Source organism: Pygocentrus nattereri, chromosome 24 (assembly GCF_015220715.1).
Source record: "Pygocentrus nattereri isolate fPygNat1 chromosome 24, fPygNat1.pri, whole genome shotgun sequence".
NCBI classification, from domain to species: Eukaryota; Metazoa; Chordata; class Actinopteri; order Characiformes; family Serrasalmidae; genus Pygocentrus; species Pygocentrus nattereri.
Window position 1 is genome coordinate 26,927,108 of NC_051234.1, and position 15,373 is coordinate 26,942,480.

Here is a 15,373-nt window from a genome sequence, read left to right on the forward strand (position 1 = left end):
TATTTTAGCCTTTTTTGTGGTTTAAAAACCTCACTGTCTGGGCCAACACACCAGGGCTGGGCAATTTGGAGAGAAAAATTAAACTGATTTTTTCTGAACAATATCACTTTTTTCCATTACAAATTAAGGTCAAAGCCTGTTTACTGTGGCCAGGAACACCAGTATATCTAATTTTTTCCTGGCTTGAAGCCTGAACGCAGTGTGCCAGACTGCGTTACTTGTGATTGTGCTGTCATGTCAACAGCACATGGGTACCTTCTTACTAGTCAGACTCATCGAAAGGCTGTTCATGTGTTCCACGTTATACAGTTAAGTTTCCTCAAGAGTCTTATGACAACACTGCTGATAATGTAAGTTTTAATCAGAATAAAAACTATAAACCTTTAAGCCCTAAAACACACTGGCACACTTTCAGTACTTAATCAGCCAAAGTTGCATGACAAACAATATAATTTTCTCTTTAAATGGGCAAAACTGGCATTTTACAATAGAAAAATTTGTTGCCTATTTAAATAAAATGAATCAAATGAAGTGCTACATCGAAAGACACAGCTGGCTATTTAGCACAATGAGTAATGCATAATTATGCTACGACAATTAGGTGTAGGTGTAGCAGCGGCATTCGAATGCAGCAAGTGCGCTCATATCAAAATTCTAAGAGACTGGCTAAAATCAAAATAATAAATTTGTCGATAGTGAGTTCTGGGCAAAAATGTGCTGATTGCAATCTGCATCAATTCCATCACACAACCTTAGCAAAAATCCTGAGAAGCACAGCAATTTTTAAATTATAGGAGCAAAACTTTATGCAGGCCATTTCTATAATTGATCTTACAGAGCAAGACCACTTATATGAATTAGAGAACAGAGGTAGGCAATTATAGTCGGCTAATCACCATTTTACCTCAACCTACCTCTTTTACAGTATATACAAAAGCCTTACTATTTACCACCCTCTTTACGTTAAATATTCTCTCTGCCATGCTCGGAATCATCCCCTCAGCTCTGGATGCCAGGCAGTCATCTACCACTTCACATGCCTGGATTCAGAAATCAGCAGGGAACCAAGCTCCATCCCTTTACTCAAGACTGTCACCGCTGCAGGCAAGGGTGCGGGAAACATGAGACTGTGCTGGGGCATCGACACAAGGGCCAAATCAAGCACCTTCATTGCCATGGCAAACATGATATCCACAGCATCGAAGCATTTGGAGTTGCTGGTATTTGAGTAGCTAACACTTATAAATAAAGCCACTAAATCTTCATATAAATGGAAACTCGATGATTCAAAATGCGACACAAGATGGTCCAAATGTAGGGCAACGAAGGAGAGTGTGCCTGAGGCCAGGGCATCTCATCACAATTGCTTCTATTCAAAAAGAGAAGAGGGGAAAGGAGAAAGAAAAAACGTTTCACACCAGCTGACAGCAGCGAGCGCGTATCATAATGGGAGTAATTAGAGTAATTTGTGCCATGGAGCCAGACTGGTCTCCCTTATGCCGAGAGCTCTGTATTAGCATAGGCATAGAGTGGCTCAACACTGGGCCGCTCAACAGCAGTCCTTATTGTGTGCAGTGCAGGTCCGGTTGCTGCCAAAGCTCAGTGCAACAGGGTTATGAATATGACTGCCATGTTTGATGTGAGCGTGAAAGAGAGAGAGAGCTAAGATGTCTGTAAACACCAGGCACACCGAGCAAAGCGGGAACCTGCACATTGAACTCGACTCCAGTGCAAATGAAAAGTAATTAATGGCTCCCTCCCTGCAGAATAATGCTGCGCACCAACAAGCGGCATTGTTGCCGCAGAAGAGAGGGCGATTAAATGAACGTGAAAGCATAGTTGCTTCTGTTACAGGCAGCCCCATGAGCCTTCCAAGCCCAGCCACTTTAAAAAGCGAGAGCAGGGAGCTGGCAATTACCGTGAAGAATGTTCAATGGCATAAAGAGCGCAAGACTGTCAAACAGTTGGTTAACGCTTAATACCCAAAGTGAGGAGGAAGAAGTGTATTCGGCTCATGATGGGTGGAGTGAAACCAGAGCCAGCGACCTAAAAAGCAGGGTCTTTAAATGAAAAAGAAAAAGAAATGAAAATAAATAAATAAATAAATAAAGTTGACGTGCAAAAGCTGAGTTTACGCTGCCCTCTTCTGGCTGAACAGGAGTAGTGGAGCATTATGCTTTTCGAGTCTGAAGGTGGTCAAGATCTTGTGCAGCATGTGTTTATGTATGTTTTTTTTTTTTTTTAATAGGCATACTGAACCATTTATTTACAGTGCTCAAAATTAGCCCTGGGACACCCTGATCTTTTTTTATTTATTCAATTATTATTTAATTTGTTGACATGCTACTGAAACAGTATTTTTGGGACATTAATCAAAACGTACACATGTTGAAACCAATGCTACTACTGGAAAGCCACAATCCAAAACACCTTAAATGTAATTACCACTGCCTTAGAAATGTTTACACGGAGTTGAATTAATCTGTCTATTTCTGTCATAATATCTGTGCGAGAGATTGCAGACTGTCATAGATCCCTAAATCAAATGGGGGGGGGCTGAAGTAGTAGACAAAACCTGCCGCACTGACCATTCAAATGAGCCTGGCTGAGCATCAGTTGTAAATTCATGCACTGAATGCCAAGAAGCGGTCATACAAAAAAAGGGATATGTAACAAAATACTTCCCTTAATAAAAAAAAAAAACAAAACCCACAACATACCACACTGCAGAGGAAGAGACACTAACATCAGGACTGCCACCACACGCTTTTTAAAATTCAACACTTTTACTACCTTTTTAAGCCTTAATAATAGAAAAATAAAAATTTCCATGCCAAATATCTACACAACGTCAAAGTAATAACGCCAATTTATTCAAACAGATCGACTGAAAGTCATAAACGGGTATCAGCTTTTTCCATGGTCTTTCAGTGTATTTGAGTTCTGCCATTATCTAGCTCTTTATGAACACTGTTGACTAGACATTTTTGGTTGAGGGATTATTCTTAATTAGATTAGTATACAGAACACAATGACCCGTTTCAACTCGTTCTTTTGACATGACCTGGAAATTCAGTAAAGAAATGAGACAATTTCAGACACTTTATGACTTTTTAAATGACTTTTCTAACTTTCTAACCACTGAGGGTTGAGTACTTTTACTTGCCTTCTTTTATCTACAACATTCAGTTTGTCAGTGAACCTTATAGTTAGACTTTTTCTGATGGATATGGATTTAACTTGGCCAGACAAACTGCAGACAGAGAGTATCCCAAGACTTCTTTTCAGCAATGTATATACACAGTTTGACATACCTCTCTGCCTTTGTGAGTGACCAGCGCAGCCAGTGGTTTGGCATAGAACCGACTATACGAGAAGCCCAGACATCCATACATGCTGTTAGCAGTCAGCTTCAGGGCCTTCTGTCGAATGTCATACTGGGGAGAAAGTGAGAACAATATAGAACAATGTCTATGTGCACCGCCAGAAAGAAAGAAAAGGAAAATAAATAAATAAATAAATAAATAAATTCAGTCAGTGGTTAACATAGATGCATATGGAGGGCTAGTCTCTTTATTTACCTGCAGATACAAGTCAGGGTTTAAATCAGGCTGCTTCATCAGCTGTTTGACCTGTCGCCTGCGTTCCACCAGCTTGCGGATTTCTTTAGGAAGAACGCCCATCTCAAGATCCGAGTCAGGAACCTCTGGAACCTCATCAATGTCTTCCTCCTGTTTAAATGGAGACAGCAATGATCTCTCTGCAGTGAAATTACAATGAGGCCATGACAAATCATATCATTCCTATTTACTGCTCAAACCACACACACAAACCTCAGTCTTTTTGCGAGAGCCAGGCGCCTCTCTCTGAACTGTGGTGAAGCAGATGTTGAACTCTTGGATGATGGAGGGATACAGACTGTTGAAGTCCAGCAGCAGAATGAATTTATCATAGAAACCTGGAGGCAAAAGGACAAACAAATAAATAAAAGAAAAATAAGTGTTCCAAATATGCATGTGTGAGCACCCAAAAATGACACCCAGCAGCACGTGAGCACCTACCAACTTTGGGTTCCAACACTAGACCTCCAGCATATGCAGCCTTCTTTCTCACTTTACCAGACTTGCTTTTGCCCAAGTCCACATCCTCATCCTCTCCCTAAGCCCAAAGACAGACCGACCAAATCAATCAACCATCCATCAATCAGGCCTTAAAATTACAGTAAGAAAACTGTGTTCCTACAGGGTCTTGTTGATGTTTCTTGAAGAACTGCTTGTCTGGAACTATGTAGTTCTTCTCATGGAAGGCATGGAGCAGCAGGTACTCGTTCCTCTCTGAGCGGCCTCCCATCAGCGTGCGAGACTAAGAGGGAAAGCAGAGCTATCAGCAGAAATGGCTAGCAGAATCAGAAAGCACCAACATTTCGTTTATTTTATGTAAGCTCAGCAATGCGCTTGCACTAAAAGGAAGGCTTACCATAACATTGCCAGCAATATTGGTGATCTGCAGCGCCAACGGTAGCACATTAAGCTCACACATGATCTGCAGGATGAGTTTGGCATCCATCCACGTTAGTTCCAACAGGTAGAGTAAGTGAGGCGAGTCACTGCGAAGGAGTAAAGGAAAGATAAGATGGGGAACGTCAAAAGTTAAGTGATACTTTATTAATCCCACAAACAGGGAAATTCCACCTCCGCATTTTACCCATCCGTGAAGTGAAACACCACATACACACTAGTGAACAGACACACACACACTAGGGGCAGTGAGCACACTTGCCCGGCGCAGTGGACAGCCCTATCCACGGCACCCGGGGAGCAACTGGGGGTTAGGTGTCTTGCTCAAGGACACCTCAGTCATGTGCTGCTGGCCCTGGGGATTGAACCGGCAACCTTCCGGTCAAACCCAACCAGCTGCACTGCTAAGACTCCAAATAGAGCACTGGTACAACATGGGCTCTAGACTCACCTGTAGAGGTTCCTGATGTTCTCTGGAGAGACCACAGCCCTCTCAGTCTTCAAGATCTGCGCTGCTAGCTCTGTCAGGTGGTAGCTTTTACAGCGGATCAACTCTTTAGCAGAGATCTCCACATCACAAACCAGCCGGCCACAAGCTGCGCTCTTCTCTGCAAAGCCACCACGACCCTGATAGCAAGTGAACAGAAGAATTAGGAAAACAGAAAGTCCTCTCAAATTAATACATTAAATGTTACGCTAACATTGTTACCAAGCATGAACGATTTTTCATCTCACCCCGAGCTTTGGCATGTTCGCCCGCCTCAGTCGGCCTATTTTGGACCAAAAGGGTACTTTGCACACATTAATTCTCTGTAGCAGAACTTCAAGGTCGAATCCCAAGATGTCATGACCCTAAAAGACAATTTATAAGAGACCAGGTTAAAATAAATGTTCAGCCACTACAACCACAAGACAACTTCACAACATGCAGCAACGTTTTGTTATCAACAGCTTAACTTACCACTAAAACATCAGGATCTATCTTGTGCATCTTGGCCAAGAAGAAGCCTAAAAGAGTGCGTTCCGTCGCTGCAATCTCCACTACTCCATTCTGAGCAAACAAGAGGGAGAAAGTCTCATCACCACGCATACTACAACAAATGCCTTTGACTATCCTTAGTCCTGCAAGATTTTAGGCAAGCTGGAAATGACTGCTTCACCTTTTTCACGACAGCATCCTTGAAGTCATAGGGGTAGATACAGTCATTGGGCTTGCTCACCACTGTAAGAACAGTAAGCAGGGATGTGAATGGGATGCAGACAAACACCACAAAAGTAAAAAAATTCTAGACTATACAAAAAGGGAAAGATCACACTATTCAGTTTGCTTGTTCTGAAGTTACGCAGCACTGTGACTCAATAGGTGAACAGGTTTCACTCACCACAGAAATGGGTCTGGTAAGGGATGCGTGGAGGAGCTTTGTCCAAAGGAAACTTGTAATGAATAAGAGCAGCCAAGGACACAATCTGCACAATGCAAATAAATTAGGCATATGACAATTCAGCAGATTTCCAATGTTTTCCAAGAAATTGGGACTATATCTAAGAATTAGATTTGACAAATTAGAATTATTAAGGATTAGCTTTATGGAGAAACATACCATTTCTTTCTAGAGAGTTACAAACTAACAAAATGCAGACATTTTAGCACCATAGCAGAGCATCACCTAAATATTCTGCTCGTCTAGAGTTTAATAAACACACCCATCAAATACCAGCTTGAAACATCAGTCAAATCTAAACGTATGCCTGACATTAATTTGACAGTGTCTGTTTTTTGTTTGTTTCTAATATTCTTCAAATATAAATATTCTAATATCATCATGTATCCCTTGTTAAAATCTACTGAATGGCCTTCTATCTTGATAAAAGACCTTCTGTTAGACTTACCTCGTTGTGGTGGGTCTTTGGGTTCTGGACAGTCTTCAGGCTGATGGACATGACCACCAGCGGAGGAGGAGGTAAATCTTTTACCACTGAAATAAGGTCGCTTTTCAGAGCAATGGCCTCCACCTTACACCAGCTCATAGGCTGACTGATCAGCGCTGGAAAATGGGCAAGATAAACAAACAAACAAAAAACCCTTTAAAATGGTCGGTATATAAGCAGCAGTGAAATAAGTAGACATAATACTAAACGTCAATGATTCCTACTTAAAGAATTCTCTATTAGTCTACAAGTCACTCACTAGGGGTCTTAATGTCCAGCCAGCAAGGTCCACGGATTTTCCTGCTGAGGAGGAGGTGCTCCAGGCTCGATGTGTTGGTGCCAAATACATGGGAGAAAGTGGAGCCCTTGAGATCAGATGGCAGCTGGGGCATCTCAGCCTAGAGGACACATCAAACCAAATGCATATCTAAGCACAATTAATTACCATTCATTACTTCATTCTCTTTTCATTAGGGAACACAGACGGTCTGCGCCTGCCTCCATCAACACTAGATCCAGCCAGTGGCATCCACTCACAGAGTATCTGACTTCTAGGTATTCACACTGTGTGGGCACATCTGGAATCTCAAAGGCGTAGTTCTTCTCCACTTTCTGTTGGAAAACAGAAAAACAGTTCCATTGACTTTATTCTGACTGCAAAACTGTTGTTGAGCACAACCTTACCAGAGAAAATAATCTGCACGTACCCTAGACTTGAACTTCATGATTTTGAATTTTTCAGAGAGGTCGTTAAACTCTTGGTAAACGTCCATCATCCCAACAGGAATGTCCGTTTCCTCACCAGATGCCAGGTTTACTCGCTGTTAAACAAAAACAAACATATGGCACAGATCAACATGCTTGTAACTGAATATTCAATGAAAACCTCTTTGAGGCTCTTTAGTCTTGCTTAAATTTAACTGACATGAACTCACATGCTCTCGTGGCAAGAAGTACATAGTCCTCTCAATGTTCTTCACAGCCACACAACAGCTGACATGGGCTTTGGCCGACTCTATCCACACCTTGCCAAACAGATATACCACACCTGCAGCCCAAATCAACATTTTAAATTTCAACAACTAAAAGGGCCATATTAAATCTCAACAAATCTGTGGACCAGCTCCATCCATCCATCCATCCATTTTGTAAGCCGCTTCTCCGTCAGGGTCACGGGGGGGAGCTGGAGCCTATCCCAGCAGTCGTCGGGCGGAAGGCAGGATACACCCTGGACAGGTCGCCAGTCCATCACAGGGCATGTGGACCAGCTGTGTTTTTTTATTTTATTTTTACTTAACATTTTTCCATGATGCCAACTAGCCTTCATTTATTCAAGATATGGCAAAACTACAACAGCAAAAATAGGCACTCAAAACCAATAAATAAATAATAATATACAAAAAAAAAAAAACAAATTTTATATTGAATTATTATAATACATCTTTTAATGCAATACAATCAACTACATTAGCAAAAAAAAACTGGTAAATCTTTTTAAATGTCCCCAGTGCACAGCAGGTTTTTTCTTAAATGGCTTTAATCTTTTTTGAGGGGTTGGGAGCACACATCACGATGCAGCACATGCTGGGGACTGTAGTGCAGCTAATGGTGAAACTGGCTAATATTCATATATTCACACATAGGCTCTAGAAGGACTGCAAGAGTTGGCTGAAGGAAAAACCAAATGACTACTATATAAGGGCTACCACACTCTCTCTCTCACTCTCTCTCACTCACACACACACAGAGCAAACAAAGCAGAGCGCCAAAAAAAGACTTGCCAGGTTGGCTAAACTGGTCCTCAAAAGCATCCAGCCAGTAGAAACGGAAAACCATTTCTCCATCAGGCCCCTCTATTAGCGGGAGCTGGCTGGAATCCACCTGTACCTCCACAGGAGCTTCCTCTACTTCCTCTTCTTCCATCTTCTCCCAACAGGAGCCTCCAATCATGCCCAATCTGAAAAAGGGACATTAGAGTAATGTCAGTTTAACCCACTATAATAAAACGTGTGAGCAACTGCAACGTCTCAATGCAATTGGTTTACATTCAGCTACAGCAGACTCACTTCAACACCTCATCATTAGGTTCAGTTTTAGGCTCTACTTTAACAATAGGCTTAGGCTCTGCCTCTTCCTTCGCTTTAACCGCCACTTCCTCTTGTTCCTCTGCACCAAGCTCCATTGGTTCATCAAAGTCCACCCCATCAAACTCCAAAGAATCGGCAACTGGGAAAAAAACATTTCAATACCTTAGAAATAGTTTACTTTTGTGAATGACACAAAAAGAAAAGCATCAGAAGCACAAGAGTTGACACCTTCTTCGGGTTCCTCCTCCACCTTGGGCTTTTTGGTGTGGATGGAGGGAGCTGGTTTAGGTGCTGGAACAGGTGAGGGATCAGCTGGAGGGGGACAAGGCACTGCAAGCCTGGGCTTTGACACTGGGGCTGAAGGGGAATGCTGCGATGAACAAAAAGATTACTTTAAAATGGTCATGACGACAAGTACAAGGACAATGACAACAAACAGGTTACATACAAGTAGCAGCAGAAAAAAAGCCTCGCAATCGAGCGATTAAAGACATCCCGTCAGCTGTAAAGCGCAGTGGGCAACATTGCTGCAGCAGACAGGGGTCTGACTTCTTGTCATACCACTGTATACACTAAGAGTCCTTGGGTAAGACTCCTATTGCTACACTTGATACCTATAACATGCTTAAATTGCAAGCCGCTCTGGATAAGAACGACTAGCAAATACATAAATGTTAATGTTATTGAAGTCAAACAAAAAATGATTACTTTTTAAATGTTGTTCTAAACCATTACTAAACAAAAACATCCTGTATTCCACGTAGTTTTGAAGCAATAAAACAAAGAGCATTTTTTCTGCGTTTCAGATCAAGTGTTTAAAAAGTAAATGACACAAATGTTAGCCCCTTTTAACAGTTAGAGCACCACGCATCATTAGCTACTGAGTGAAGCGAAGGAGGAGCCAAGGACACAAACTACCTTGGGTGTTTGTGGTTTGACAGAAAAGGGGTTCATGGGGGATCCCAGCGCTTTCTTTTTCTTCAAAGTAATGACTGGTGGTGGGGTGAGAAGCGCTGGTTTCTGGAAGAGAAACAAAAAGACCCCCTTTAAAAACCAGCCCATCAACCTGCATCTGGGTCCAAAAGACCAACATCAGAGACCTCACCTCAGAGTGCAGGTCTTGTAGAATATCTCCTAGCAGATCGTCTTTGGACAGGTCCACATCTTTCTACAGGCCACATGTAAACAAAACACACATTCTGACAAGTGCACACATAATGCTGTGCATATAATAACTTGCAAGAGATTAACTGTTACTGAAATGAATTGCTTGCATGTAGAACTTCTTAATAAGACCTCCAAAATGATTTAAACTCTTCATGTATAAAGCAGCACACACACTTAGTCAATGCTGCCTTACCTCAGCAGGCTTTCTGACATTGCTGTTCATGAACATACTCTTGATGCTGTTTGGTTTACTGACAGCCACTTTTTTAGCATTCTTGCCATCCTTTGACACCCCGCCTTTACCTGGTTTGCCTGATTACAGGAAATTAATTTTAGACAGCAGAGATTTAGACACCAAAACAATAACCAAAATTCTTAGCAATGTTTATAACTTGCCTTTAGGGCCTTTTTCTGAAGCATTATCCTCCAGATCTTCATCAAAGATCTCTCTACCATCCTCCACGTACCCAGTTCCATCTGATAAATAAGGCAACATAAATATGATGACTAGAACTCAAGAAAAATTTTCAACTAAAATTCACATCTCATGTTTGGCACCAAGTTGTGAAAAACCTTTAACTTGCCAAGTCAATTTCCAGTGTGCATATTTTCTTAATGTTTTTTAATGAAACATATTTTTAGATCAATGTTTAGACTTAGCAGATAGGACAGATGAACCAAACAGAAAAAGTAAACTGCACAAAGCAGTTTAATCCACATTCTGTTCTCAACAGGCATCCAATTAAAAAATTGCTAATTTCTACATTACTACTTTACCACCGCTATAACTCATAATTAAAGAGGCTTTTTCGAGTCTGAATTTTGTATGGTGGTAATCTATACTCTGATCGGCTGCTCCAGTGCCGATGTCGACACTCCTAACCTTAAATGTGAAAGAGTAGAGCTAAAGTGCTGTAGCTTAAACAGGTGGATACAGACAAACATACTGACGTCTAAAAAATACCCTAACCCAAGAAGCATGCTTTTCTATGAGCCCTTTAAGTGCAGCCTGGAAGACACACCATCATCAATAATCCAGTCATCATCTTGCCTCTCCCGCACCATCTTTGAGTACTGCTCCTCATCCACCTCCTCATACACACTGCTGATGTCCTCCACCTGTGAATGATAGAGGTTAAAAAAAAACAAGGCCAACACACAGATATCAAGACACTCACAGACCCCTCAGCCTGTCACTCACCTCATACTTTACTTTCTCCCCCTTCTTGGCTCTTTTGAGCTGCTCCAGTGCAGACTTGCGGCCGACTTTCTCCCTCTTCTCTCGCCTGGAGCGGGTCGCAGCAATGCCGCAACTGTCCGCAGCATCTGCGCCAAAGGGACATTAAGAAATCAATCACTAAGTGCGAACGTTCTCTAATCACAAATTCGAATAAGCTGTTAATTCAACTAAACTACAGCGTGAGTCAAAAGTCACAGGACACCGTTTTATCTTATTTTTTCTGCTGTCACAAGCCTCCACGATGCGGTACCGAAGGTGGTGTTTGTTGTGGATTTTCTCAGCAAATATACACAATTTGTCTGCGATGTCCCCAGAGATAAAAGTCGATAATAAAATAAAAAATTAAATAGAATAAAACCTGCCCTGTGACTTTCGACTCACCCTGTACTTTGTTTAAAAGGTTTTTTGTCCACTCCCATTTGGTCAAATCCAACACAATCCAACGGCTGTAAACAACAGATTTACAATAATAGAGTTTTATCCGCATCCGCAGATATTTGCTTTAAAAACAGTCAGTTTTGCCCGATATTTCACACGGCCATTTGAAGTTTGCATACAACGTCACACTTGTAATAACAGAAAAAACATTGTTGGTGCTAAACAGCACCATGTTCTATTTAGAACCTTATAGAACATATTGTCCATCAATCTAAAGGACCTTTTCACCATGAAATGAGCCACTCAAGCAAGAAATGGTTATATACAGAACATAAACTACATACACATATCGCTGCTGTCGGAAGAAAAACTTGTATCTCCAAAATAGTAACTTTATAGGAGAAGGAAAAAACACTTCACTTTCAATGTAAGTCAATGGAACCAGAATTTTTCCCATGTCATTTTGGGTCATTTCTTTTAGGCTATTCACCATAAAATTTACAAGCAATGTAAAGAGTAACAGATACTTTAAAATTCTGTCAAAAACTGAAAAATGCCAAACATGGAGATACAAGGTTTCTTCCAACAGCAACGATATATTATTTATATATATATATATATATATATATATATATATATATATATATATATATATATATATATATAAATAAAACATACACCATGTGCTAGTTCTGCTGGTGACCAGCCGTGCTATTTGAGTACACAGATGGTTTTCTAAGTGTGGGCAGTCTTGGGCTGGAGGTTAGGGAACTGGCCCTGTGACCAGAAGGTTGCCGGTTCGATCCCCAGTGCTGACAGTCCGTGACTGAGGTGTCCTTGAGCAAGACACCTAACCCCCAACTGCTCCCTGGGCGCTGCGGATAGGGCTGCCCACCGCTCCAGGCAAGTGTGCTCACTAGTGTGTATGTGGTGTTTCACTTCACGGATGCTTTAAATGCGGAGGTGGAATTTCCCCGTTTGTGGGATTAAAAAGTGTCACTTAATCTTAATTCCTAAGGGTTCTTTAATCAAGGCAATGGTTCTATGTAGAGCCCCGTGTTAGAAGCATTTAATACATAAAAGGTTATTCAAATTGAAAGACAATGCGTTGATTATGGTTCCGTACACCACAAAAATGGGTTCTTCTATTGTCACAAGCTTGATATTGTGACAATAACAGAACCCTTTTTGGTGCTATATAGGAACACAGCACGATCTCCATCTATCCGACGAACAATTTCACCATGCAAAGAACCTTTTGAGCTTTAACTGGTTCTATACAGGACCAGTGCCTCTACTTCAGAACCTGTATAGAACCATATTTTAAGCATGTAGCTGAGTATAAACGAACCAGCAAATACGGCTAACCTGCCCGGCTGAGGGCGGTCGGTGAAGGCTTCTGCTGGGGGATAAAATCCCCGACACAACGCGGAGAACGTTTTCATGACGAAGCCAGTTTCTCACTGGAACCCCGTTCCACCTTAAGTAGTGGAGCGGCCTGTACCATTTAAGGTGGAACGGAAAATAAGCAGTGTAGCAGCCTGTACCGTTTAAGGTGGAACGGAAAAGAAGCAGCGTAGCAGCCCGTACCGTTTAAGGTGGAATGGAAAAATGGACCTGGCGAATTAGAATATAACTACAGCTTCGCTTTTAAAGCGTCAATAAGGCCGAAATACTGACATTTCCTACCCCATGTAAACTCGACTCTCAGTAACTACGCAGAGGAGAAAAAATGCAGAAAGGAAACGTTTGTTGTCGAATTTTAGTCGTTTGGATTTTAGTTATACAAAACAATGAACACCGTTAACACCTAAAACGCCTGGTACTGTTGTTCAGCAGTGACACTGACGAAGCCAACATTAATATTAAGCGGCATTTTAAGTCTCTGGTGTGTCGATATGTCTCGCGGCAGAAACCGCTTCGGCTACAAAACATTAGCGACACATTTCAGCAGCCCAGACCGGTTAATACTCACCATAATCTCCGCCGTCCGCATCTTTATCTGGATTTGATACCGGGGCCATCTGATTGATCAGACTAAGAGATGCGGTTTATCAAATTTCTCAAGAAAACCGAGGAGAAAAACCAAAACAACAGATTACGCGCCAAACCTTCCCGGGGAAACTCATATGCCGGAAATGTCGTAACGGTGGAACAACCAATTAGAATTCAGTTAGAGAGAGCTGCACTTTCTCGGTAATGCCACTAGATGGCGGTGTTGTGTAATCTGATGATTAGAAATGGGTTCAATCTCAAGTGGCTCCCTACTCCCTACTTCCCACGCTCTACTCCCTACTTCCCACTCTCTACTCCCTACTCCTTACTTCCTACTCTCTACTCCCTACTTCCCACTATCTATTCCTTACTTCCTACTCTCTATTCCCTACTCCCTGCTTCCCCCTCTCTACTCCTTACTTCCTACTCTCTACTCCCTACTTCCCACTCTCTACTCCCTACTTCCCATGCTCTACTCCCTACTCCTTACTTCCTACTCTCTACTCCCTACTTCCCACTATCTATTCCTTACTTCCTACTCTCTATTCCCTACTCCCTACTTCCCACTCTCTACTCCCTACCTCCTACATCCCACTCTCTACTCCCTACTCCTTATTTCCTACTCTCTTCTCCCTACTCCCTGCTTCCCACTCTCTACTCCTTACTTCCTACTCTCTACTCCCTACTTCCCACTCTCTACTCCTTACTTCCCACTCTCTACTCCCTACTTCCCACTCTCTTCTCCTTACTTCCTACTCTCTACTCCCTACTTCCCGCTCTCTACCTCCTACTCCTTACTTCCCACTCTCTACTCCCTACTTCCCACTCTCTACTCCCTACTCCCTACTTCCCACTCTCTACCTCCTACTCCTTACTTCCCACTCTCTACTCCCTACTCTCTACTCCCTACTCCCTACTTCCCGCTCTCTACTCCTTACTTCCTACTGTCTACTCCCTACTCCCTACTTCCCGCTCTCTACTCCCTACTTCCTACTCTCTAATGCCTACTCTCCACGCTCCACACTCTACTCCCTACTTCCCACTCTCTACTCCCTAGTCTCTACTTCCTACTCTCTACTGCCTACTCTCCACTCCCTACTCTCTACTCTCTATTTCCTACTCCCTACTTCCTACTCTCTACTCCCTACTTCCCACTCTCTACTCCCTACTTCCCACTCTCTACTCCTTACTTCCCACTCTCTACTCCCTACTTCCCACTCTCTTCTCCTTACTTCCTACTCTCTACTCCCTACTTCCCGCTCTCTACCTCCTACTCCTTACTTCCCACTCTCTACTCCCTACTTCCCACTCTCTACTCCCTACTCCCTACTTCCCACTCTCTACCTCCTACTCCTTACTTCCCACTCTCTACTCCCTACTCTCTACTCCCTACTTCCCGCTCTCTACTCCTTACTTCCTACTGTCTACTCCCTACTCCCTACTTCCCGCTCTCTACTCCCTACTTCCTACTCTCTAATGCCTACTCTCCACGCTCCACACTCTACTCCCTACTTCCCACTCTCTACTCCCTAGTCTCTACTTCCTACTCTCTACTGCCTACTCTCCACTCCCTACTCTCTACTCTCTATTTCCTACTCCCTACTTCCTACTCTCTACTCCCTACTTCCCACTCTCTACTCCCTACTTCCCACTCTCTACTCCTTACTTCCCACTCTCTACTCCCTACTTCCCACTCTCTTCTCCTTACTTCCTACTCTCTACTCCCTACTTCCCGCTCTCTACCTCCTACTCCTTACTTCCCACTCTCTACTCCCTACTTCCCACTCTCTACTCCCTACTCCCTACTTCCCACTCTCTACCTCCTACTCCTTACTTCCCACTCTCTACTCCCTACTCTCTACTCCCTACTCCCTACTTCCCGCTCTCTACTCCTTACTTCCTACTGTCTACTCCCTACTCCCTACTTCCCGCTCTCTACTCCCTACTTCCTACTCTCTAATGCCTACTCTCCACGCTCCACACTCTACTCCCTACTTCCCACTCTCTACTCCCTAGTCTCTACTTCCTACTCTCTACTGCCTACTCTCCACTCCCTACTC

General features: G+C 42.7%; 1 protein-coding gene across 1 annotated transcript in view; it reads right to left on the reverse strand.

Annotated features, from left to right (window-relative positions):
* pola1 (polymerase (DNA directed), alpha 1) overlaps window positions 1–13,437 on the reverse strand; it is a 64,775-nt gene extending 51,338 nt beyond the window's left edge. Inside the window, exons 1-26 of the mRNA XM_017716390.2 lie at window positions 13,294–13,437; window positions 10,902–11,026; window positions 10,723–10,819; window positions 10,097–10,177; window positions 9,894–10,012; window positions 9,639–9,701; window positions 9,452–9,553; window positions 8,762–8,903; window positions 8,513–8,672; window positions 8,228–8,403; window positions 7,382–7,494; window positions 7,154–7,267; window positions 6,984–7,058; window positions 6,706–6,844; window positions 6,408–6,562; window positions 5,900–5,984; window positions 5,678–5,739; window positions 5,479–5,568; window positions 5,253–5,369; window positions 4,969–5,144; window positions 4,477–4,606; window positions 4,243–4,362; window positions 4,062–4,158; window positions 3,834–3,958; window positions 3,582–3,731; window positions 3,315–3,437 (exon numbers count right to left, since the gene is read on the reverse strand). Coding sequence (XP_017571879.2) covers window positions 3,315–3,437; window positions 3,582–3,731; window positions 3,834–3,958; window positions 4,062–4,158; window positions 4,243–4,362; window positions 4,477–4,606; window positions 4,969–5,144; window positions 5,253–5,369; window positions 5,479–5,568; window positions 5,678–5,739; window positions 5,900–5,984; window positions 6,408–6,562; window positions 6,706–6,844; window positions 6,984–7,058; window positions 7,154–7,267; window positions 7,382–7,494; window positions 8,228–8,403; window positions 8,513–8,672; window positions 8,762–8,903; window positions 9,452–9,553; window positions 9,639–9,701; window positions 9,894–10,012; window positions 10,097–10,177; window positions 10,723–10,819; window positions 10,902–11,026; window positions 13,294–13,342 — 2,985 coding nt within the window. The 5' untranslated portion in view covers window positions 13,343–13,437. The remainder of the gene's footprint in view (window positions 1–3,314; window positions 3,438–3,581; window positions 3,732–3,833; window positions 3,959–4,061; window positions 4,159–4,242; window positions 4,363–4,476; window positions 4,607–4,968; window positions 5,145–5,252; window positions 5,370–5,478; window positions 5,569–5,677; window positions 5,740–5,899; window positions 5,985–6,407; window positions 6,563–6,705; window positions 6,845–6,983; window positions 7,059–7,153; window positions 7,268–7,381; window positions 7,495–8,227; window positions 8,404–8,512; window positions 8,673–8,761; window positions 8,904–9,451; window positions 9,554–9,638; window positions 9,702–9,893; window positions 10,013–10,096; window positions 10,178–10,722; window positions 10,820–10,901; window positions 11,027–13,293) is intronic.
* Window positions 13,438–15,373: the final 1,936 nt, after the last annotated feature.